This window comes from Nyctereutes procyonoides, unplaced genomic scaffold, assembly GCF_905146905.1.
Source record: "Nyctereutes procyonoides isolate TBG_1078 unplaced genomic scaffold, NYPRO_anot_genome, whole genome shotgun sequence".
In the NCBI taxonomy this organism is placed as follows: Eukaryota; Metazoa; Chordata; class Mammalia; order Carnivora; family Canidae; genus Nyctereutes; species Nyctereutes procyonoides.
The window spans coordinates 56,830,888-56,855,001 of record NW_026575043.1 but is presented as its reverse complement, the minus strand read 5'-3'; the positions used below and the strand labels follow the sequence as shown (position 1 = coordinate 56,855,001).

Below are 24,114 nucleotides of genomic sequence, written 5' to 3'. Positions count from 1 at the left end.
CGTAGTTGTGAACACTTCCTAAGTCCCATGGCCCAAAAACATCCAGCACGCACGCCCCCACCCTGACTTTCCCACTCCGGTATCTCCAATCTGAGCCATCACCCGAGACCAGCTCCTGACTTTACCCACCCTGACCAGCACCCACCCCCCCACCTCCAAGTCTGTCGATGACACCACACCTGCCCAGAGCAAAGGAGGCCTCCTTTGCTCTTCCTAGTCCCACACACCACCTATTAGCAAGGAGCTAGCAAGCAACTCCATCTCCAAACACCCTTGGACCTGCCCACCTCTCCCAGCTGCCACGTCCTTACTGTCGGCACCTGCACCCATCACCTGCCCAGATAAGGCAGCATCCTGCTCCATGCAGTCCCTAGGCAGCTTTCAACATAGTTCAAGAAATCCCCAAATAGAAACATATACAGAACGTAAAACCCACTGATGCTTTCCCACTGACTTCAGAGCAAAATGCCAGCTCCTTACCAGGTTGAGAAGACCCGGCACCCAACTGGTTGTTCTCTTCCTTGCCTGCTAGACCCAGACCCCTGGCCTTCCTTTTTGTTCTCAGGCTTGTTCCTATTTCCAGGCCCAAGCCTCTGGTTCCCTCTGACCAGAAAGCCTGCTCTCGTGGCCCTGTATTCTCATCCTTCAAATTCCTGCTCACAGCCCATTTCTCTGCCTACACCAGCCCAAACAATGTTCCACTGTCAGGCCTCCTTTCATCCTCATCTTGGTTTTTCTGGAGCACGTGCTATGACCTTGTCATCTGCTTGTCCCTGCTATATCCTGGCTGTGTCTCTTCCTCACCCACCACATCATGAGCCCCATGAGGGCAGGGAGGGACCCCATCTCTGGCTCATCCTGGGTCCCTAGTATCTGACACAGGGCCTGGTCCACTATGGGTGCCCAGTGTATGTTTAATATAGAGACCCCAGGGCCTTGATGTGGGCTGTGTATGAGCTTCTTGTGGCAGACCCTGAGGCATCATAGAGAGGCTGAAAGAGCCACCTCTGTGTTCTCCCTTCTTCTCATTCTGAAAGCGATGAAAGCCCAATATGGTCATGACAGGACCAAGCAGGTACTGTGCCTTCTTCAGAGGATGTTGGGTCCCAATGGAGAGGAGGCCTTTGGTTCTGTAGAGCACTTGGATGGGAGGACAGCATGTGAGCTTGGGAGTGGAGCCTACAGAGAGGTGAACTGCTCTGCGTACCAGAAGGTACAGAAGAGGACGGAGAAACAGAAAGGGGAACAAAAGAGAGGAGCTACAAGCTCAGGACAGTTGAATACAGAGAACAGCCAGAGTATTCCTCCTGTTGGGAGGTTGGGGAAGCTTTTTTTTTTTTTTTTTTTTTAAACACAGGAATGGCCAAATGTTAATGTCGAGTTGCTTAACTAAAATGCATCCTCCTCCACTTTGCTCATAGACCTGGGAGCTCTGTGGACGAATATTTGTGTCTGTGTGTGCATGAGAGCAGTGGAAGAGGCTCCATTTCAGGTCTGGGTCCCCTGGAAATGGGACTGGAGGTTGGGGGCATGTTAGAATGTAAGAGCCCTGTACCTTTCAGATATCTGAGGGGTGGGGCAGGGCGGGGGGTAACACTAGATGCCGCCAGGGTATGGATCAAAGTTTCAAGCTAAGTTGAAAAAAAAAAAAAAAAAAACAACTGAGTTTGGAAGGCCAGGAGATCCCAGCAGACATCCTGGTTTTTACAAACTATACACAAGGCTTTGATTTTTTAATCAAGTGGGCTCATGCTATGCCTGAGGTTCTAGGTCTTGCTTTCCTCATTTCACATTGTGAGGATAATTCTTTACTGTCTGTCTGTACCTGGGTCAACCACACCCTTTTTAACAGGTGCATACCCATCTGTTTCATCCACGACCACAGATTATTTAACCAGCCCCCTTTCGACAAACTTAGGTTGTGGCCAATTTCCTGCCACTGCAAACATATCTTCATCAACACTCCTTCTGTGTCTTTGGTCATTTGGAGGAGTGTCCTGCAGGTAAGGGGATAGAGACATTAGAGTCCAGGAGGCACTTTCCCTTGGGGGAGGCCTGGCTTGCGGCTCTGCAAAGCGCAGACCACATCCTGCCACCCTCTGCCCCTTCCAACCTTTCTGCTGCTACTTTTTGTCAGTTTATCCTGAGGTACTAGAAGATCGTTTGATTAGTTGAAGTTTTGACACCTCGGGGTCCTCACTCATTTTAGGTGAGCCCAGAGGGTTGATAGTGAAAAATCACAATGACGGCATCTGGGGCATTCCCGTTCCAGCTCCACACCAAGTGTGTTAGCCGTATTCTCTCATCCCATCTGCGCTCTGGCCCCAAGACAGTTTCTATGACCCCATTTTGGCAGTTGCAGACAAGGAGGCTCGGATTCGAATCCAGGGTGTTTGTTCCTAGCCAGCAGCCACCTATTCCTGCACTGTCTGATTCAGACCAGATGCTGACAAACAGTGATGACCCAGAACGGGGTCGAAGCAAGGGGGCAGTGCAGTCAGTTGCAAAATTCCAAAACATGATTCATTTTGCATTTAGGATTCTGAAGACTTCTTGTCCCAGCAATAAAGGAAGTTGACTTTAAGTCACTAGAGCAGGCAATGCTTTTGTGGACCTGGGTAAACAAAGTGATAAAGCTGAGGCTGGGAAAGAGGATGCCTCCTCTTCCTGTATCCTCCTCCCTGAGGGCTGGGGCCCTGTGTCCTGGCCTTTGCTGTAGCTCTAATGCCCAGGGCGGGACACAGGATACTCACGAATCCTGTTCCATGGATACAGGGAAAAAACAAAAAAAACAAAACACCTTTCAACGTACCCCCGACACCCCAACGGGCTCCTGGCTGATCTGGCTGCCCCTCTGAGGCCTCGATCGAGGTACCTGAGAGATTGCGGACATCTCTGCAGCTAGACCCGCGTCTCCAGATGGCTGCCGTTCTACTTTCTCTGAATTGTTCATCGAGTTTTCCATTGAAGACTGTGAATTCTGCTCGTCAGAAGCATCTAAGGGAAAGCAAGATGACAGAAGCTGTTTTCAGACACGTGAGATGTGAAACCAGATGGACCAATTACTAAAAATACCTGGAACTGGGTAGTTTTTGTGGCCAGGCGGTCTGTCAGGGTTGCAAGGAGCTGGGAGGGTTTGGGAAGCCTCTTAAGTTTTTAGTGAGGTCATGTTAAGTGGCTGGCCCTAGGGCCTCCAGCCCTTTCCTGCACACCCACTACCTGCCGCCTGCCCCAGAGGACATCTTAGGGATGCGGCATGCTTTGTGCCATGTGCATCTGGCGCCCTCCAGTGGGCACAACATGTTCCAAACATCATGGCTGCTGACTCCTCCCTCTTTCACTCCAGAGCCTGCTTGCTGCACCTGGGGAGCCTGCGGAGGTAACTGCCCTTTTGTAGACATTTCTCTTAATAATATGGGTATTTTCCTGACCATCAGAGCAATGACTGATCATTGCATAGAAACAGAAAATACAGGGAAAAAAAGTTAGAATCAGTGATTATCTCACCCCACCCACAACTACCAACCCACTAACATTTCAGAGGATTTATTTTCATCTCTCCAGATGTTCCCCCCCAACATGCATTTAATTCTCTGTTCTCCCCCTGATAGAGATCACACAGAATTTTAGAAAAAATTTTCATGTCTTTAAAAATTCTCTGAATACAAGAGTGAGCAAGATGACTGCATGGCTTCTATCAAGCAATCACTTATTTATGAATCCTGTTTCACCAATTATTTGGGCTATTTCTTATGCATCAGTCTCTCTGCTCCCCTTCCCGCCCTGCTCCTTTAGCTGAAGGAAGTGGCAGGCCATAGTTGGCTGTACGAGGTAGCAGTGTTTGTACCTGAAGCTTATTTTGGGCATCGAGCCACAGAGCTCACGGGGGGAGCAGCAACATCCTGCCCAGAGCCCCACTCTGCTTGCATCCAAGGCCCTAACAACATTTGTCACCCTGATTTCTTCTTTTTTTTAAAGATTTATTTATTTATTTATTTATTTATTTATTTATTTATTTATTTATTTATGATAGACAGAGAGAGAGAGAGAGAGGCAGAGACACAGGAGGAAGAAGCAGTCTCCATGCCAGGAGCCCAACGTGGGACTTGATCCCGGGACTCCAGGATCGCGCCCTGGGCCAAAGGCAGGCGCCAAACCGCTGAGCCACCCAGGGATCCCCGTCACCCTGATTTCTTTCAAAGTGCACTAGAATACTCAATAATGTCTTACTTTGAGGCTTCTGAGGCAGAAAGGAAAAAGAAAATATCCAGGCTTCAGTTTTAAAGTGAGCAAGCAATATGGAGAGATGGACCAAAGTCGGCAGCACTCCACAGCCTGAAGCCAGTGCGGGGCAGAGGGCTGGGGAGCAGGGCAGAAGGCAGGTGTGAGGCTCTCCTCTCCAAGGAGGCTGACCTCCTGGCATGTCCATCTCAGGTAAGCTGCTGTTAACACATGCACTTACTTCCCAAACCAGCAGCCCCAATATCTTGAGGGCAGCACCTAGAGGCCCGCCACTCTGCCAGGGCTTTAGCTGGGTATTCCTGCTATTGCAGAGAGGCTTGGGGGTCTTCCTCAGGGACCCCTAAAAACCATCAAGGCTGATTACAGCCACTGTGTCAAGTGAGTCACTGTGTGGACTTAAGTGGAATGACAGGGGAAGTGCTCAAGTAACAAAATAACCCCAGCGGGGAGGAACTTTACCTAGGGCACAGGACCACACTCCCCAGAACCCTGATACTGTTTGATATTTGTTTTACTTAAAAAAAAATTATTTATTTAAGTAATTTCTATACCCAACATGGCACTCCCGCTCACGACCCTGAGATCAAGAGTCACATACTTTACGGACCGATCCAGTCAGGCATCTCTATTTTGTTTTTGTTTTTGTTTTTTAAGATTATTTATTTATTTATTCATGAGAGACACACAGAGAGAGGCAGAGACATAGGCAAAGGGAGCCTGATGTGGAACTCGATCCCAGGATGCCTGGGATCACAACCTGAGCCAAAGGCAGATGCTCAACCACTGAGCTACCCAGATGCCCCTTGTTTTACTCTGAATGCCCATGTGAATGGCAATTCCTCAGAAAGTTAAACCCAGCTACTCTAGCACTAGGTCGAGACTCAAAAGAACTGAAAATAGGTCCTCAAACTAGTATTTGTACATGAATGTTCATAGTAGTACTACTTCCAACAGCCAAAAAGATGGAAATAGCCCAAATGTAAATTAACAAATGAATCAAAAAACAAAATGTGGCACATCCACACAGTGGAGTATTACTGAGTCACTTAAAGGAAGGAGGGAGTGACACCTGCTATAGTGTGGATGAACCTCAAAAACACGATCCCGGGTGACAGAAGCCAAATACAAAAAGCCCACATATTACACACCCACTTACATGAAACATCCAGAACAGGCAAATGCATACAGAAAGCAGATTGGCAGTAGGTGGGGGTTGGGACCACGGGGAAGGGGAAGCAGCAGTTTATGCATACAGAGTTTCCTTTTGGGGCGATGGAAATGTTTTGGAACTGGACAGAGGTGTATTTCTTTCTTTCTTCTTTTTTTTTTTTTTAATAAAGATTTTATTTATTTGAGAGAGAGAGAGAGAGAGATCTCACACAGAAGTGTGCATGAAAGGGGGGAGGAAGGGCAGAGGGAGGAGAAGCAGACTCTCTACTGAGCAGGGACCCCGGGCTTGATCCTAGGATCCCAGATCGTGACCTGAGTCGAAGGCAGATGCTTAACCAGCTGAACCACCCAGGTACCCCAGAGAGTGAATTTCATCTCAATTCTTAAAAAAAAAAAAAATTTTTTTTAAAAAATTTTTTAATCCATGTTAACATTACATTTTATTTCCTAATATATGTTTTGCTTTAGCAAACACTTGGAACTGTTATTGGCCTCCTCTGGCCTCTCCTTTTCACCTGACACAGTGAGCTCTGCAGACTGGACAGGGAGGTGCAGAAGTCATGGCCAGTCACCCGGAGAGTCATGCTGACCCCCTGCTCGGCCTGAGAGCTCCATGGGAACTGGCTCCTAAAGCTCACGTTGCACTCAAGGGCTTGGTGCAGCGGCCTGATTCTCTAGTGCTGGTGCTGGAACTCACCCAAGGGAAATTATTTTCCTAGGGCCTAAATTTAGTCCAGTGAGTTTGGACATTATGTCATTCCCTGAACTCACTCAGCAGTAAACAAGTTCAAAGCAAGGTCAACAGCTGGCAACTAACCCACCCTGTCCTGCAGGCTGCATGCACCCACCTGGGAGGCTTTCATGCCTTTCCCATGAGGGCTCCCCTCAACTGTGGCACACTCTCCACCCTGCCACCCCAGCAATGCTGGGTAACTGTGGCTGGCCCAGTGGCCTGGGGTCCTCAGAAGAGGACTCTGGTATAGTTCCCGCCTAGACTGGTAAAGCTTTTGGTGGTAGTAGGGACAAGGAGGGGGGGTAGTAGTTACCAAAACATGGCAGTTCTGGAAGGAGCGAACCAAGAAGCAATTTCTGCAGTTGAGCTTTAACTGATTTTAGGGCAAAGGAGATGCAGATCCCAGACATAGGAGAAATGAGGGAGAAAGCACACAGGATGGGAAAGAAGCCAGGATGTGTGCACACTCGGACCTGCAGATATGTATTACCTCCCCTCACTCACCAGGCCTTCCGGACATGTCAGGCTCAGGCTTGGGTGAGCACTTTGGTTTCTTTCCTGCCCCATTCCTTTTGGGGACTTGATGAGGAAGGCAACTTTCATTTGTCTCATTTTATAAATAAGAAAACAGGAAGGCTTGCAGGAGGTGACGCTGTCAGCCCAAGGCCGTGCTGTTAGCAAGTGTCAGCCTAGATGTGACTGGTCCCCGGTCCCAGCCCACTGGTTCCACTGCCCTCTGCCCGCAGAGCCACAGTATCACAGGGCTGTCATGGGGACAAGAGAGGATGCTCATCTGGAAGGCCCATGTCAAACCTCCTGCCACTATGGTGGCTTTCAACTAAGGATGATTTTGCCCCTTGCCCCTGGGGGGGCATCTGGTAGTGTCTGAAAATATTTTTGGTGTCACAACTAGGGGTGGGGCATGCTACTGGCAGCCAGTGGAGAGAAGCCAGGGATGCTTCCCAATATCCCATCACACATGGGATGGCCCCACATGAAAGACCCATATGGCCCCAAATGCCAACAGTACTGAGGTTGAGAAACCCTGCCCACCACTTCTCTGGAGGAAAACGGAGATCTACTCAAATTTCATTTCATTTTATTTTTTAAAGATTTTATTTATTTATTCATGAGAGACACAGAGAGAGGAAGAGATACAGGCAGAGGGAGAAGCAGGCTCCATGCAGAGCCCGATGAGGGACTTGATCCCAGGACCCTCGGATCATGACCCGAGCCAAAGGTAGATGCTTAACCACTGAGCCACCTAGGTGCCCCTCTACCCAAATTTTAAATGCCTGCACGTCCAAGGTGATTGTTAAGGGTAGTCTTAAAAAAGGTTATAATCACATCTAGATTCTTCTAGATGCACTATCTCTCTAATGAGTCGTGGGGGAGCACATTAGACTCAACAGTGGTCCTCCTGGGCAGGGGGAGGACATTGGAGGCTCTGGGTGAGGGGGCTGTCCAGTCTGTGTCCTGAATTATTCCCTGTGTGTAGGGTCACCTGCATCCCTCCTACCTCCCACCCACAGGTCTACCTGGCACATGAGCGCCTTCCTCATCCGGCTCAGAAAGGGAAGGCACACCAGGTCCTGAGACCCTCATGCCTGGCTGGCTCCCCACTCCCCCTGCATGTCCCCAGGCACTGTCCCTTGGTCTCTTCTACTTGCACTGCTCATTCCCCTTCTATCCCATTGCTCATGCTTGGGTATGCCCAAGTCAGGCAGCACCTCCTCCAGAAAGCTTTTTCTGAGCCCACTAGGCTCCCTTTTCTTAGTAACATAGCATTGATCACAAACTCAAAAGCCCCCTTAAGGGCCAGGCAGTGCCACGAATGAGTCATGGGGATGGTTCATCTCAGACACAGATAAGAAAAAAACAAAACAAAACAAAAAAAAACACACACAAAGAAAACCCTAAAGGAATATTCCCCTGTTCCTTTTTTTTTTAATTTTATTTATTTATTCACGACAGACAGAGAGAGAGAGAGAGAGAGAGGCAGAGACACAGGCAGAGGGAGAAGCAAGCTCCATGCAGGGAGCCTGACGTGAGACCTGATCCTGGGTCTCCAGGATCACACCCTGGGCCGAAGGCAGGTGCTAAACCACTGAGCCACCCAGGCTGCCCCTATTCTCCTGTTCCTTAAAGAAATAGATATTCCCCAACCTCTCAGACTTTTACTTGTCTACTTTTGATGAGAAATAAGTTAAAAAAAAAAACTTAATTTTTCCTTTAAATGTACAGTAAGAAAAGCAACAGTGATCATGGAGTAATACGAGGGCACGACTCTTGGGACTCAGTGTCATATCAGGGAGCGGCGGGGAGTGTGGTAGCTGGCCAAAGTGGGCCCACTCACCCTCCCTGGAAGGGCAACCACATGTCTGCTCTAACGGGTGCTGCTCCATGGAAAAGCAGACTTAGTATTGTCAGATCTTCTGATTTCCTCAAGAGAAGGTGGAAATCAATCTTATTTTAAGTGAAATTATTTCATTTTAAAATTTTGACATCTAATTCAAATTAAAAATAAAAATAGCAGCAGCCCCATGCCATGCGCTAGATCTAGTCTGTCTGCGACCTCTGGGGAGTCTCATTCTCAATTTTGGTGTCCATATCCCCCTGCTTCCCTCTGAGTTCTTGGGGCAGGAGCCGGACCAGCACCAAGTCTCACACAAAGCAGGTGTGGGAAAATGTGTCAAAGACAATGGAATGGGGTTTGAATCGATGCCATGACACAGAGAAGCCTCCCTCCCTCCACTGCCTTCCCTGTTGGGTAAACAGCACAGCAGCCAGATTTCATGCTCAGCTTGGGTGTCTGCAGGTGCTCTACCCCCAGCTTGCCCTCCTCATCCTCCCTTCACAGATTCTGGCGAGGCCATCCCTCCAGATGCTAGGGGTCACCCTCCAGTCCCCACTCAGCCCAGGTACCACTTTGTCAACACATACTCCATCTTGGACCTTCAGAATATACCTCGATATTGGACAATCAAGAACTATGGACTGGTCTTCTTAGGTGTAATGATAGTACTTGTGATCATGTAAAAAAATATTTTTAAATATATATATAATAAATATATATTTTTTTAATATTTATATATAAATATATATTAAAATCTTTTTAAATATATATATTTTAGCATATATATATATATATATATGCTTACTTATTTATGAATGAATGAATTACACAGAGAGAGGCAAGACATAGGCAGAGAGAGAAGCAGACTCCCTGCAGGGAGCCCAAGGTAGGACTCGATCCCAGGACTCCAGGATCACACCCTGGGTCGAAGGCAGACGTTCAACCGCTGGCGTCCCAGAAAATTCTTATTTTTAAGAGATGTGTACTGAAGTGTTCAGGGAAGAAATGCTGTAAGATCTGTAAGTTACCTTCAAATGCCTCCCTCCCCAAATATTTACAGACAAAGCAAAACAAATTAATAATTGCCAAATTCAGTGGGCATATATAGGACAGTACTCTGTTCTTTTCATTTTTCTGTATGTTTGAAAATTTTCATTAAGAATCCAGAGATCCGGGCAGCCCAGGTGGCTCAGCGGTTTAGCGCCGCCTTCAGCCCGGGGTAATCCTGGAGACCCAGGATCAAGTCCCACGTCAGGCTCCCTGCATGGAGCCCGCTTCTCCCTCTGCCTGTGTCTGTGCCTCTCTCTATCTCTGTGTCTCTCATGAATAAATAAAATCTTAAAAAATAAAAAATAATAATAATAAAGAATCCAGAGATCTGGGCGGCCTGGGTGGCTCAATGATTTAGTGCTGCCTTCAGCCCAGGGCGTGATCCTAGAGACCCAGGATCGAGTCCCACGTCAGGCTCCCTGCATGGAGCCTGCTTCTCCCTCTGCCTGTGTCTCTGCCTCTCTGTCTCTGTCTCTCTCTCATGAATAAATAAATAAAATCTTTTTTTTTTTTTTTATAAATTAATTTTTATTGGTGTTCAATTTACCAACATACAGAATAACACCCAGTGCTCATCCCGTCAAGTGTCCCCCTCCGTGCCCGTCACCCATTCACCCCCACCCCCCGCCCAAATAAATAAAATCTTAAAAAAAAAAAAAAAAAGAATCCAGAGATCTCGGGAATCTGGGTGGCTCAGTGGCTGAGTGTCTGCCTTTGGCTCAGGTCATGATCCCAGGGTCTCTCTATGTCTCTCATGAATGAATAAATAAAATATTTTCAAAAAAGAATCCAGGGATCCCTGGGTGGCTCAGAGGTTTAGCGCCTGCCTTTGGCCCAGGGCGTGATCCTGGAATCCTGGGATCAAGTCCCACATCAGGATCCCTGCATGGAGCCTGCTTCTCCCTCTGCGTCTCTCACGAATAAGTAAATAAAGTTAAAAAAAAAAAAAAAAAAGAATCCAGAGATCTCAAAATAGACAAAAATAAACATACACATATACAAGTATATATATGTCCTCCACAACCAGACTACTTTTTACCACCTCCATTGCTCCCACCCTGCTCACACCAGCAGTCACCTTCCATTTGGATGACTGCTATAGCCCTACTATCTGTTCCCAATCACAGCAACCAAACTGATTCTCTAGACCATGGCACTCAATCCTGTCTTACTCGGCACAGAAGCAAGGGCCTGTTTAGTGGCCTAAGATACCCAACACTCAAGGTCCTTCGATTTCATCTCTGATTTCATCTCACTTTGTGAACCCTTCATCCTCCCTTCCCCAGCCACTGAGCATACCCTTGCCTGAGGGCCTTCGCACCGCCCATTCCATCTGCCATAGTGCTTTCTCCCACTTTTCCACAAGGTTTGCTCCCTTACCTAATTTAGCCTAATATGCTCTAATGTCACCTTCTTAATGAGGCCTTTCCTGGCCACCCTATTTAAAAATGAAACAGTCCCCATAATTCACCAAGACTCTCTATTTCTCTTATGGTTTGCCACAGAACTTATCTTCCAAAAACTAGACTGTAGGATTTTTAAATTCCCCCACAAGAATATGAGCTAGTCAAGGCATTACCTTTCTTCTACCATGATCTTCTAGGGGCTGGCATGTAACAGGACCTCCTAGAGACCTATCAACTGACTACATGAAGGCTCAGTCCCTGCAGACACATACCTTCGGCCCCAGGGAGCTCCTTCCCATCGGCCTGGGCCTCATCAGCCTTGGCGTCAGTACCTTCGCCAGGCACAGCTGAGCTGGGCTCCGGAGCAGGGCTGGAGTTACTGCTATTCTCCTGTTTGATCGGGGAGGCATCTGCGATGGAGCTCTGGTTGCTGTTATCATCTGCAAGGGGAACAGAATCATAGGGTGAAATGCCACAGCTACCGAAGAAAGGTGACTTGGGGCTCAGCTTTCTGACAGAACCACAGGGTGAAATGCCACAGCTACTGAGGAAAGGTGTGTTAGGGGCTCAGCCTCCTTCCTCCCAGGGAAGGAGACACTTCGGAAATATGCCAGCCACCTGGGGCCATTCTGCATGTTCTGCAAGGAAGAGGCTTCTGGGAGCTTCCCCTGCTGGCTCAGTCCTTGGGGGAGGAGAGGTGCAGCTGTCTACAGACAGGGCTTCCCACATTTTAAGTCTTTAGAGGACATTTGAGGCCTCGTTCTGGGTGAAGAAGCCAGATTTGTGCACCTGGCTCTGTAGCAACACAAAGGCTGAAGCATGGTCCATTCAGCAGTGTTGCCAAAAATGTTCCATTGATCTAACCAAGTGTCTAGACCAACTTCCACCTGATACAAAATAAAAGAGTGAGAGGGACATGTTAACAGAAGGGAGGGTATTCCACAGAATAATCCACCCAGCTCTTCAGGTCAAAAAAAGAAAAAAGAGAGACAGAGATGGAGACAGGGAGAGAGGGAGAGAGAGAGAGAAAGAGAGAAGCAGGGAAGATTATTACAAAGAAATTCAAGAGAATTAACAGCTAAACAGGACATGTGAAAACTACCTAGATTCTGTTTGGAATGTGCCAGCTTGTAAGGGACATTTTGGAACAACTGGGGAATTTGAATATAGTCTGGGATTTAGAAGACATGATGAAGTAACTATGACTTTTGTTAGGAGTGAAAGCATCGCAGGTGTATAGAAATGTCATTTATTCGTGACGCATGCTGAAGGTTTAGCCACAGACTTAAAACATAAAGCAGGGAAACTTATTTTAAAACACTTCAGCATGGGCTGCCTACGATTGTCAGAGTTCCCTGAACTTAACACTTGAGAGCTATGCATGTTTTATATGTAAATTGCACTTCAATTAAAAAACTTAATATATTAAAAAAAAAGATGAGGCAAACATGGCATGCTAGTGAAAACCTAGGTGACAGATATATGAAGTTCATCACACTATTCTTCCTACTGTTCTCAATTATGAAATTTTTCATAATACAGAGAAAAAAAGAGAAGCTATCTGAACAAAGCATTTGTGGTTGAGCTGGTGGCAGGGCTGAGAGTCCAGGGGCACATATCCCCTGGCCCTGAACTCTATCTTAGCCTGAGAGAGTCATGTTAAGTTGCAGATACCCAAGTGGCAATTTCAAAAATATTACCACACTGCTTTTCTGGGCCATGCTGGGCACCTGGGACCGAGGCTACTTTTGTAAAACAGAGAACGAGAGGGAGACACAGAACAGCACACTCACACATTCTAGGCACCTACTACATGCTGGCACTGAGCAAAAACATTGACGGTCACTTTGTTTCATCTTCCCAACAACCTGCCAGGTAGGGGCCGGTACCTCCCTCCTGTACAGAGGGAGAGACTGAGGCTCTAAGCAGCAGAACCCCTTGCTCAGGTTGGTCTGCCCAACTCCAAACAACCTGCTGAGGAAACGCCAGGCAGTCACACAGTCCCAGCCAGGTAAACTGCATCTTATTCTAAGTGTACTAGTTACACAAAAGCATCCTCTTGTTAATTCTGGGACTTAAAAAAAAAACAAAAAACTGTGCTCTCCTGATTTTCCCTTTTAAGAAAATCTGAACTTCCTTCCTATACCAACCTAGGTGTGCATGTGTGTGAAAGGCAGAGACCCAACCCGTGGATCCCAGCATGAAGTTATGTTAATTAAGGACAACAAGCACTAATGTTTAACAAGTTAACTGCTGGAGATTAACCTGGTCACCTGGTAACCACATGACCCTGACACTCAAGTTAACACTGGCAGATTCTCAGACACGAAAGAAGTGGCTGCAGATGCCCACTACCCCAGTGGGAGCCTTTCAGATCATCCTGCCCAGGCCTATATCTTTCCTTGCCTTTGGACACATCCATGTCTGGTGGCTACACACAGGTCTTGGGTGCACATGTACTAAAATGGAAAGGATACAGAGAAGGTGAGTGAGGCTCCTATATCAGGAATGCCTGGGCTGGTGGCCATACACTTGGATTCTGCCTCCAAAGAACCTCAAGGCCACCACTGGCATTCATGAGCTTCCTAACCTGGGGCAGCCACTGCCTTGAACCTTCATTTCCTTATCTGCACGAGACTTGTTTTTACGATGAAATGAGGTAAGACATGAAATGGGCTTAGCGAGATGCTTGGCACATTGTGACAGCTCCTTAAATGTCATCTATTAACATGCCAAAGGGCTTTTAGGGAATTATCTTATTTAATACTCAAAAGGACTTTATAAAGTGGGCATTACCATTCCCATTGGACAGATTGAAAACAGACCTAAAGGTTACATGTTAAATAACAAACCCGGGGGAGATCCTGGGGAGTCAGATGTGAACGCAGGTGGGATCTTGTCCTCTGCTCTATAAGGCTCTCACCTGTGAGCTGGGGGGGTGGGGGGGATGTCTTCTCAATCCCTAGAGAGTGGGGATCTAAGTGATGCCAGGGGGCAGATTTGTCCCAGCTCAAATACCTAGTTCAATTGCGCCCAATAATTCAATTGCGATTTCACAGCCAGTGAGGGGCTTTCTTGACACATCAGCCATCAGCAAAACCCCTCTGTACTTTCTTGAAGCCTGCCCTCGGAGCTCGTGATTGTGTTTTCTAGAATGGTCAGCTTAGGCAAATGGCACTCCTTCCCCAGAGCAAGACAGCCCGGAACCAGAGGGGGCAGAAACTCGATCAAACCAATATTCCCCTTTGGTGTACTTATTTATCTAATACCAGCTTGGTGTATGAAAGGCCTGGGTGGTCAAAAGGACAATAGAAACTGGGATCAAAAGATGGGAAAAGGCAAGTGGTACAAGTTGTTCTACTGGCAGACCAGGCAGGTGGTCCTGGAGTGGCCACAGCCTCCGGTAGAAACAGCTGCTGCCGCCTTGAGGGAACATACTCCCAGAGTTTCTGGGTCTGATTTTTCAAAGGATGGCAGAAATGCACATTTCCTAATTTATGAATATCAGAAACCCCATTTTTCAGAAATTTTATGTTTGAATCTCTCAGGTTAGAAGTCAGGCAGGATTGCCAGGAACGTTCCGTCTCAGTCTGGGCTGGTTACACGGATGAATGTAATCTGGATACATATCATGAAGCCATCACTTATGATTTGTGCCTTTCCTCTCAGTTAACAAGGCAAAACAGGAACTCAACCCCAGCAATGTCAAAACTGCAGACTGGCTAAAGCAGGTCTCCAGCCTTGATTCAATCAGTGAGACATAACTTTTGAAAATAAGTCAGCGAAGAAAGGCAGGATGTCAATGTGGAAGGCAGGTCCCCAGGGTCCCAAAGTGATTAACAGGATGTTAAAATCCAGTTTAGAGTTTCCCAGCAGCCAAAGCAAAATCAGAAATGGAAAATATCATCATTTTTATGGTAGGTCAGGCCTAGGAGGGAAAATGAGCATATACCCAAAAAAGAGTTCCTCAGCACACACGGGGCTTACAGGTCGTCTCCTGTGAGGTTTGTGTCACTAGGCAAGAAGGTCTTATTTTACGTCTCTGGCTTGTTTTACGTTTCATGGCTTGCTGTGCTGGGAACAGAAGTTTCTCCTCCGCTGAGCCTTCTCTTGGGTACAGAGGCCTCCCGGTGCTGCCCAGCCCTCCTACCCTCGCCTGGAATGTGAACAAACCTGCTGGTAAGAACAAAACCCTAGGGCCCTGCCACAGCCCAGGGCCTGGCAGGAGAGCTCACCATGCATGTCCATCATCCCTGGGGAGGAGCTGTTCTCCGGCGTGGTCACCTCAGAGCCACACTTCTCATCTTTGCCTTTTTTCTTGTTCTTGTTCTTCTGGAGGAGAAAATGGAGCAGAAACTGAGTCACCATATTGTGTGTGCATGCGTAAGCAAGCCCCTGGGGGGGTGATATGAATATTTTATTCAGCTGGTTCATCTTGGAGCCCGCAAGTCTCTGGAGGGCTCTCCCTGGCCTGCATTTGAACATGTCTTATTACGGGCCTCACCTGCAGAAGGAAGGATTCTGGGGCTGGGCTGGGGGCAGGGTGGTGGAGGCTGGGCATAAACCTGCCTTGTGTGTGAGGTCAGCATTAGCAGGCATGCAAACAGCCAGGTTCACAAGAATTTCCTCCACCTTCAGAGAGAGTATCTAGGGAAAAGGCCAGAGTCACCTTGCCCAGAGCAGGTAGAGTGATGCCAGGTGAGGGATGGAGAAGACCCAGGTCACATACTCCCACTATCTGTAGGCCCCAGCATCACATGCTGACTCCCAGCATCACAATGGAAGGCCAGGTGAGGAGGAAAATCCAAGGTGAAGGGATGGTGAAGAGGATGCTCTGTGTGTGCAGTCCCATTTTTTTTCCCTTTTTTAAATAAATGGAATAGAATTTTATTAGAAATGACCTGTGTCGGGCAGCCCCAGTGGCCCAGTGGTTTAGCACCGCCTGCAGCCTAAGGCATGATCCTGGAGACCCAGGATGGAGTCCCACATCGGGCTCCCTGCATGGAGCCTGCTTCTCCCTCTGCCTGTGTCTCTGCCTCTCTCTCTCTCTGTGCCTCTCATGAATAAATAAATAAAATCTTAAAAAAAAAAAAAAAGAAATGACCTGTGTCCATGGGTAAAGCTCATTAAATTACGGCACATTCTTTCAATGTAATGTAATGCAATAATTACCAAGAATAAGACAGCTCTTCATGTCCTAATGTGGAATGATCTACAAAAATATCAGCATATTAGAATATCTCCAAGATGTATAAAAGGATGCTGTAGAACACGGGAAGGGAAGACCACTATTAATGGGGAAAAAAGGACACATGGACCTCTCTCCACACGTGTGTCTGTGTGCACTTTCTCTGGAAGGATAAACAAACACCGGTCACCTCCAGGGAAATGAGCTGGGTGGCATGGGGGCCATGCACAGGGATGGGAAACAAATTTACAAAAAGATAAATAAATATATATATATATATATATATATATATATATATATATATATATATTTGAAAAAGTAGCATTTGAAGAATCTGCACACCTACAGAGATGGAAACTAGATTGGTGAATTCTGGGACCATGGGGCAGGTGGGGGAGTAATTGCTCACAGGTCTGAGTTTTGTTTTAAGGGTAACTAAAATGTTCTGGAATTGTAACAGTGATGGCTACACACAGTAAATATATTCACACTAACTTATATACCTTCTTAGGAGAGTGAATTTTATGGCATCTGAATTGTCATTTAAACAAACTTTTTTTTTTAAGATTTTTATTTATTTAATCATGAGAGACACAGAGAGAGAGAGAGAGGCAGAGGGAGAAGCAGGCTCTATGCAGGGAGCCTGACTTAGGACTCGATCCTGGACCTCCAGGATCACGCCCTGGGCTGAAGGTGGCGCTAAACCGCTGAGCCACCTGGGCTGCCCTAAACAAATGTTTTCTGTTTTTTTTTTTTTTTAAGATTTTATTTATTTATTCATGAGAGACACACAGAAAGAGAGAGAGGCAGAGACACAGGCAAAGGGAGAAGCAGGCTCCATGCAGGGAGCCCGATGTGGGACTCAATCCTGGGACTCCAGGATCAGGCCCTGGGCCTAAGGCGGCGCTAAACTGCTGAGCCACCCAGGGATCCCTTAAAGTAATGTTTGAATTTTGTAAATTGGTTTCCCTATTCAAAAGAAGAAAAAAAAACTGGGGCATCTGGGTGGCTCAGTTGGTTAAGCGTCTGTCTTCGGTTTGGGTTATGATCCCAGGGTCCTGGGATCGAGCCCCAAGTCCAGGGGGCTCCCTGCTCCCTCCCTGTGCTTAGCAGAGAGCCTGCTTCTCTTTCTCCCTCTGCTGCCCTCCTTGTTCATGCTCTCTCTATAAAATCATGCTCTCTCTATAAAATCTTAAAAAAAAAAGAAAAAAGAAAAGAAAAATTTGCAAGAGTTCTGAAGGGGGAGAAAATGGTGCAACCATGTTGTAATTGGGTATTTAAAAAATAAAAAGCTACCCCTCTACAACCACCAGAGACTCCGATTTAGCTGTCTGTGGTGGGACCCAGGCACCTGCATTTCTTTAAGATTCCCAGGGACTAGATCTCAGCCAGGAGTGGGACCTATCACCCTAGATGGAAAGAGGGTGGGGAAACAGTATATTGTACATCGTAGCTCAAAGACAACGGCAAATTAGCATTTTTCTAGTACTGTCTGCAAAGCCTTGCTGGGTTAAGTTCTCTGTTTGGTATTTGATATACTGCCTTTACACTGTTGCAGAAACCCCAGGAGCCGGATATTGCTGCTCCACTGCACAAAGAGGGAACTAGGGCCCAGCAAGGTGGAGGTCACCTGTCTGCCTCACAGGTCAATGGGGAGGGGGAACCTATCCCATACCTCTTTGCCCAGCCAGGACCTGCCCTGTCCTTTCCAACAGCCCATACATCACTTTCTCCTTGATCACAATCCATTTTGGCACTTCCCTGATGTCTGTTTCATGCTATTCTATAATTATCTTTCCCAACAAGATTATAAATTCCTTGAGAGCAAGGACCATGTCTTCTCAAATGCAACCAGCGTTTATACAACACCTAATAATGTGCAAGGCACAGACGTGGGCCAGAGCCAGGAGCTGCCTTCGAGGAGCTGGCTGCACCCTGCTCTCACCTCCAGAACAGCCAGTACCAATTGCTGTGATGGGCTAGGTCTTGGGCCCTCGGAGGAAGGCAACCCTGGTGGCTCCATGAGCCCAGGCCAGAACCAGAAAAGGTGACAAACACTGACGTTCTCCAGGGAGCACCAACCTGCCCAGAGAGGAGCTTGTGATCATAGGGTCGAGGATGGAGCCTCAGCCATGCCAGGAGACCTGAGACAGGTAACTGAAGATGGTGGACAGAGGCTTAGCCTCACCTTTATGGCCCCCTAGAAACCCACCAATCATGACCACAACATACACACACACACACACACACACACACACCCTATCCAAGCAAATAGAGTCATCCATCCAGGTGGCTCAGCGTGAGCCATCTCCCTGAACAAGAGGACAGCTCGCCATGAATAGGGAAGGCGCTCCGGACAGTCCATGCCGAGGTCTGTAAGTGGGACCATTCTGGATGTTGACTGGAAATGACCTGAGGTCTTTGGGGGTAACTGGTCCAGGAGCCATGAGGCTGAAGAAATACCTCTGTGTAGGGCAGCAGCTGCCAGTCCCCAGTACGTCCCAGACACTAGGCACAGTTGCTGAAGCTCCCTCTAGTGGTTGTAGTCAGCATCTTGCCCACATGCCCACCCTGCCCTGCCCCACTTCCCTCCCCCACCCCCAGGGGCCCCAACAGTGGCTGTTCCCATGCCCTGAACCCTCTTGCTCTGGGGTTACCAGCAGCTCCAACCACCAGAAGGCTCTCTAACAGCAAAGAGAGCATATGTTTTGGAGTCAAACAGACCTAACTCTTGCTGTGTGATTCTGGGGAGGTGACTTCACCTCTCTGAGCCTGCATCCTCACTTGCACAAAGGGGATAAAGAGATCAACACAACAGACCTGGTATGAGAAATGCATGAGGCAATGCCTGGCAGACAGGTGCTCAGGAACAGTGGCGCTACAATGATGGGAGAGGGCCTGCTTGTCTGTGGGTATGCCACACCCAAACTATGGTGCCCAGGACCCCAGGGAGGGGACAGCTCTGCACTAAGGCATGTCCCCACTGGCATACTGTAGGGCTCTCAGCCCAGAAGAGTCAACTTGCAGGGGACACTCCCTGCCTCTCTGATGGCCAGACTCTGGGGCGGGACTATGAGTGGGGATGAGGACCCAGGTGCAGCAGCTTCTCCAGCTATAAGCTGGGTCCTTACGCTCCCCAGGTGGCTTTGACCCCAGTGTGGCACACTGGTGAGCTATGGTCAACAGCACCTTCTACCCATGGTAGAGGAAGTGTGGATGGTAGGGTCCACCCCAGGGGTTCAGCCCCACATACTCACATCATCCACCTTTGGCTCTGTCACAGGGACCCACTTGTAGATTCGCAGGGATGTGTCACCCACAGTCACCCACTTCTTTTCCCTGCAGAAGATGAGGAAGAGCCCATTACCAGGGGTTTTCTGGGGCAGAACCCTGCTCACCCCTCATGGGGGACACAGGCCATACTGCCTTGGAGGAGCTACAACACGGAGGCTGCTCAGCTTGGGGTAAAGGGAATGATCCAGATTACTCCAGATCTAGTAGCTGAGCTGTTGGGCAAGTCCCTTTGCCAATCTATGCCTCAGTTTCCCCATCTATTAGAACACATGGGGTCATCAATCTCACTGGGCCGCCATGAGGATTACATGAGAGAGCACGTGTTAAAAGCATCCCCATGCCTTAAAGGATGTGCCTAGCGAGACTGGGAGGACAGAGGGGCTGCCGATAAGGACAATTCTGGATGAAAGGAACAGGGCCCCAGGGTCCTCCAGCGTTTGCTCCACACCGCTGCCAGTTGCATAGAGCCAGTGAACAGGGCCACCCCAACCTCTTGGGCAGCAGAGAGGGCTTCAGGCCAGCAAGGCATTTCCTCCAGGGGGTAGGGGGGTCTCATCAAGGGCACCCAGGGGCTCACCCTGTCCTCCCTGCAATGCCCCTGAGGTCAGAAGAAGGGAGGCAGGAGAAGACAGAGCAAGTAACCACCCAGTGCTGGTCAGGGCAAGTGCCATTTGAAACAGCCAAGGAGGGGCAGGGGAGCAAGGGCAAACTTGGATGGCCAGTGGCCATGGCCCCAAGGGTGGCAGCACAGCCCGGATTGTGGACAGCAGCCAGCCTGAAGGATGCTCTGAGACCCCACATCCTGAGTCCAAAATGAGCATGGGCTTCTGGGTCTTCGCTCCTAATACCCACATCTGCACACTGCCCCCACCCCACTCCCACCACATCCCGAACTCCTGAGGGACTGTATCCAGGACCCCACAGCTACCAGAGGCAGGTTTACAGGTAAGGAGAAAATCACAAGCCATGAGAAGGAAACTGGGTGACTGGTTTTCATTAAGGATGATAATTAACACCCTTCCCCTCCACACCACTCTGCTCCAAGCCACAAACACTCCCTAGATTCCTACCACAGCCTCCAAACTTTGGTCCCTGACCCCTGCAGTCTACAAGTCAGGTCATGTCCCTGCCCCTAACACTGGGAATAAGAGCCAGAGGCCATGCACCTGACAATATCGAGGCTCAGAGGAATCACGCAGAAAGCAAGCTGGAACTCCATCCAAGCAGTTTGGGCTCCAGGGTCCCTGTTCCTGGCACCAGGCTCTGCCATCTTAGGAGAAGTGGGAAGTCACAAAGGATCTCTCTCAGCTGTCTGATGAGGACGTTAGCTGATTCAAGGAACCGACAGTGGAATGTAGGGCCAGATGCACAGGTGGCATAGCTTCCAGAAGCCCCCAACAATCTTAGTGACAAGGGTTCCACTAGAACTGAGATTTATGTGTGGCATGAGCATCTCTGTGAGCTCCCAGGTACCTGAGCAGCCTTCCCTCCATGGGTGGGTGGCCTTCATGTGCTGGTGGGACACGTTACACCTGGCACTCCTTCACCATGGGGGGCTCAGGGCACCCAAACACACTCAAAGCCAGGCAACCCAAACCACAGAAACCTCCATTCCCCAAATCATGCCTCTTCATGCCCTACATGTTCCCTGCTGGAAGAAGCCACGGTTTGGTTTTTATTTATTTTAGGACCATGTCTAGTGCCTTCTATGTGCTAAGTTCCCATACACACTTGCTCTAATATTCCCATAACCTTGTATGGCAGGAACAGTCACTTTCCCCATTTGACAGATAAAGAAACCAAGGCACAAGAAGATCAAGGTGTTCTTCCCAGGGCCAATATTCAAAGCTTCCACATGGCATTGCTTTTAGGAGCAGCTCCTCCCACCCCCATCCTTGCCCTCTTCTAGTCCAGAAAGAATTAAATGAAGGCACATATCTAAGTCACCACCCATCCATTTCCTATGTCCTGGAGGCAAGATGGACAACCATAATCCCTGTCCTTCCCCACCTTCATTCTGAATAATCAGAAGATACCTGGAAGGGACAGGGGCATTCCAAGAACGACCCTGGTGACAAACAATAATAATAGCCATCATGTGCCAAAGGTGTATGTCTGCCGAGTACTTTATTTACAATAAAGCCCTCTCCCCCAAAAACTGCTCAATAAGCCTATGAGAGGAGAACCATGGTCACTCCATTTTACAGATGGGAAACAAGAGGTCCAGAGAGGTTACAGAACTAGTTCATGGTCACACAGCTAGACCAAGGCAGAACCAGGACTGCGCACAGGCTCTGACCAAGAGCCCACTCTCTGCTATTCTATCTCCTGTGAAAAACTAAGAAATCATTCCACAGAGCACATCTCCGTTACAGAAGCTGGACAAAGAAACACAAATCACTAGCATCCCACGCAAATGGCCAAAGGCACTCACTACTCACAATCCCTCAACTGACTTCATGGGCCAGGGCCCAGTAGGTCGGCAAATCCAAGGTTTGATTGTGCTAAAAACAAAAACAAAAGTAATTGACTTGCAAAACATAGGACGCAGCATCTCAAGGCAGAAAGTGTGCCAGATCTGGGCTTTGTAGCCTACATGCGAGCCGAGATGAATCCTCAAGCTGCACATGCTTCCCTGAGTGGTTGAGGGCCCTGCAACCTAAGGGCGGACACGGCCAGGTTCTCATGCCTCCCTTTGTTGCAGTTGGTGACCCCATGGCCTGAGTCCCTCAACTCAGCCCAAAGATTAGAAACCTTTCTTCAGTTGCCTTTCTACCGGATACTGAGGGGCTACAGGACGTAAGGAAAAGCATTAAGAACCCAACCTCAGGAATGGACCTGCGGTCTGGCCTTTGCCCACCAGCCCAGCAGGGAGACAAGGTCCTGGGCCTCAGGCAGTAAGTTAGAGCAAGCACCAGGCAGGACAGAATGGATTTCACAGACATGACCAGTGAGTGGGCTCTGAGTGTCTCCTCCTGCTGGCAGCACCTTGCGCTCAGAGAAACAGTGGAGTTCCTACTAGATCCCCGAACCCATCATCCCAGAGCACACAGCCCCTGCCGTCAATGAGGGAATTAAGCTGCACTCACTACTTCATATCTGGGGTGGCAAACAAGTGCCCAACAGGTATGTTTTGTCTGGTCTGCACACTCGTTTTTTAAATTTTAACTAATTGACAAGCTTTAAGAAGAAAAAAATCAGGGGCGCCTGAGTGGCTCAGTGGGTTAAGCGTCTGCCTTGGGCTCAGGTCATGATGATCTTAGAGTTCTGAGATCAAGCCCTGTGTCAGGCTCCCTGCCTGCAGGGAACCTGCTTCTCCCTCTCCTCCCTGCTTGTGGTCTCTCTTTCAAATAAAAAACAACAACAACAACAACAACAAATAAATAAATAAAATGTGAAGAAGAAAGAAGAAGAAGAAGAAGAAGAAGAAAGACTACATAGAAATCTAGATTGCTGACTACTCTGATAAACACAGTGCCTTGGCCACAAGGGGCCCACGTGCCTGAGGAACAAGGACTCTCAAGGAGCTCCCAGCACTCACTCCCCTGGAGGGACTGGACCCAGATTCAGCAGGCTGCACCCCCACCTTGCCACAAAGCTGCCTGTGGGCACACCCTGAGTGCTTCTGCCCTGCTGCTCCCCCCCCTCCCACCGTAACCATTGAGGCTTAAGTACGTACCTTTCCCCCTCCAGACTTGGGATCCTGGACAAAAGGGGGTCCCAGCTATAGCAATAAAGCCCCAAACACCCAAACAATAAAGCCCCCTGCCCCCAGCACAGGCTCCCATATAAACCACAAGCACCTGTCACAGATTGTCTAGACCAAGGTCAATTTCTAATGTTTTTCCCGGTCCAGGTCCAAAGGCTAGCCAAGGAGACCATCTTGGGGTCACTGCCCAAGGGGACCCCACTGGCTCCCTCAAAGAGACTGCAAATCTCTCACTTTGTATTCACCTCCCAGGGCTAGTCCTTGACACCTTAGGAGGTCTTGTCTATGACTGGTGTTGTCCTAACTAGGCCCAGGCTCATCTGCCCTGCCCTGCACTTGGCAGGACGGTATCCCCAAATGTAAAGTGGTGAGGGCCTAAACACGGTCAAGTTTCTTCCTCCCTCAGGGATGAGTGGGAAGTCTCCAGGGAACAGGACTCTCTCCTTCAGTAAGTCACTGAGGGACCCTTCAGACCAAGGGCCCAGGGGTCCCAGGGCCTACTTTGTGGCTCAAGTCTTTGTCTCCCACCCAATGCCCCTCCTCCCCTGCTCTTCTCCACCCACACTGGGCCCCTAACCCTGGCCCAGTTTCCCAAAAAGGGGGCCCACCATTTTGTTCTTCTTCCAGCCATCTTGTGGCTGCCTCGCAGCCTACCAGCCTGCCTTTCTGGGATACCAGACAAGGGAGGAAAAACAGCTGGTGGCTAGGGATGGTGTGGTCACGGCTGGCTGCTGGCTTTTTCAAGGTTGGCAGAGGGGGGATTTTTAGGGGTCACCAGGGCTGAGAAGAAATACTACCCTAGACTTACGGAATAAATGGTATTCCAGATACCTCTGTTCTCTGGATAAAATATAGGATGCTGAATTCAATTTGAATTTCAGATATGTAACATTTAGTATAAGTATGCCCCCAATACTGCATGGGACATACTTACACTAAAATTTATACACATATATCACTTATTTT

The 24,114-nt window shown here is 48.5% G+C and overlaps 1 protein-coding gene across 4 annotated transcripts in view; it reads right to left on the bottom strand.

The window, feature by feature from the left end:
- The window catches only part of BCL7A (BAF chromatin remodeling complex subunit BCL7A), a 30,408-nt gene that overhangs the window by 3,476 nt on the left and 2,818 nt on the right, over positions 1 to 24,114 (bottom strand). The window contains exons 1-5 of one of the 4 annotated variants that reach the window (XM_055323225.1): positions 20,606 to 20,940; positions 19,403 to 19,484; positions 15,193 to 15,289; positions 11,230 to 11,397; positions 2,813 to 2,997 (exon numbers count right to left, since the gene is read on the bottom strand). In XM_055323225.1, the coding sequence (XP_055179200.1) occupies positions 2,813 to 2,997; positions 11,230 to 11,397; positions 15,193 to 15,289; positions 19,403 to 19,484; positions 20,606 to 20,709 (636 nt within the window). In that variant the 5' untranslated portion in view covers positions 20,710 to 20,940. Of the gene's footprint in view, positions 1 to 2,812; positions 2,998 to 11,229; positions 11,398 to 15,192; positions 15,290 to 19,402; positions 19,485 to 20,605; positions 20,941 to 24,114 lie in introns of those variants that run through there. The other 3 variants (XM_055323227.1, XM_055323226.1, XM_055323228.1) reach the window with 3 other exon arrangements.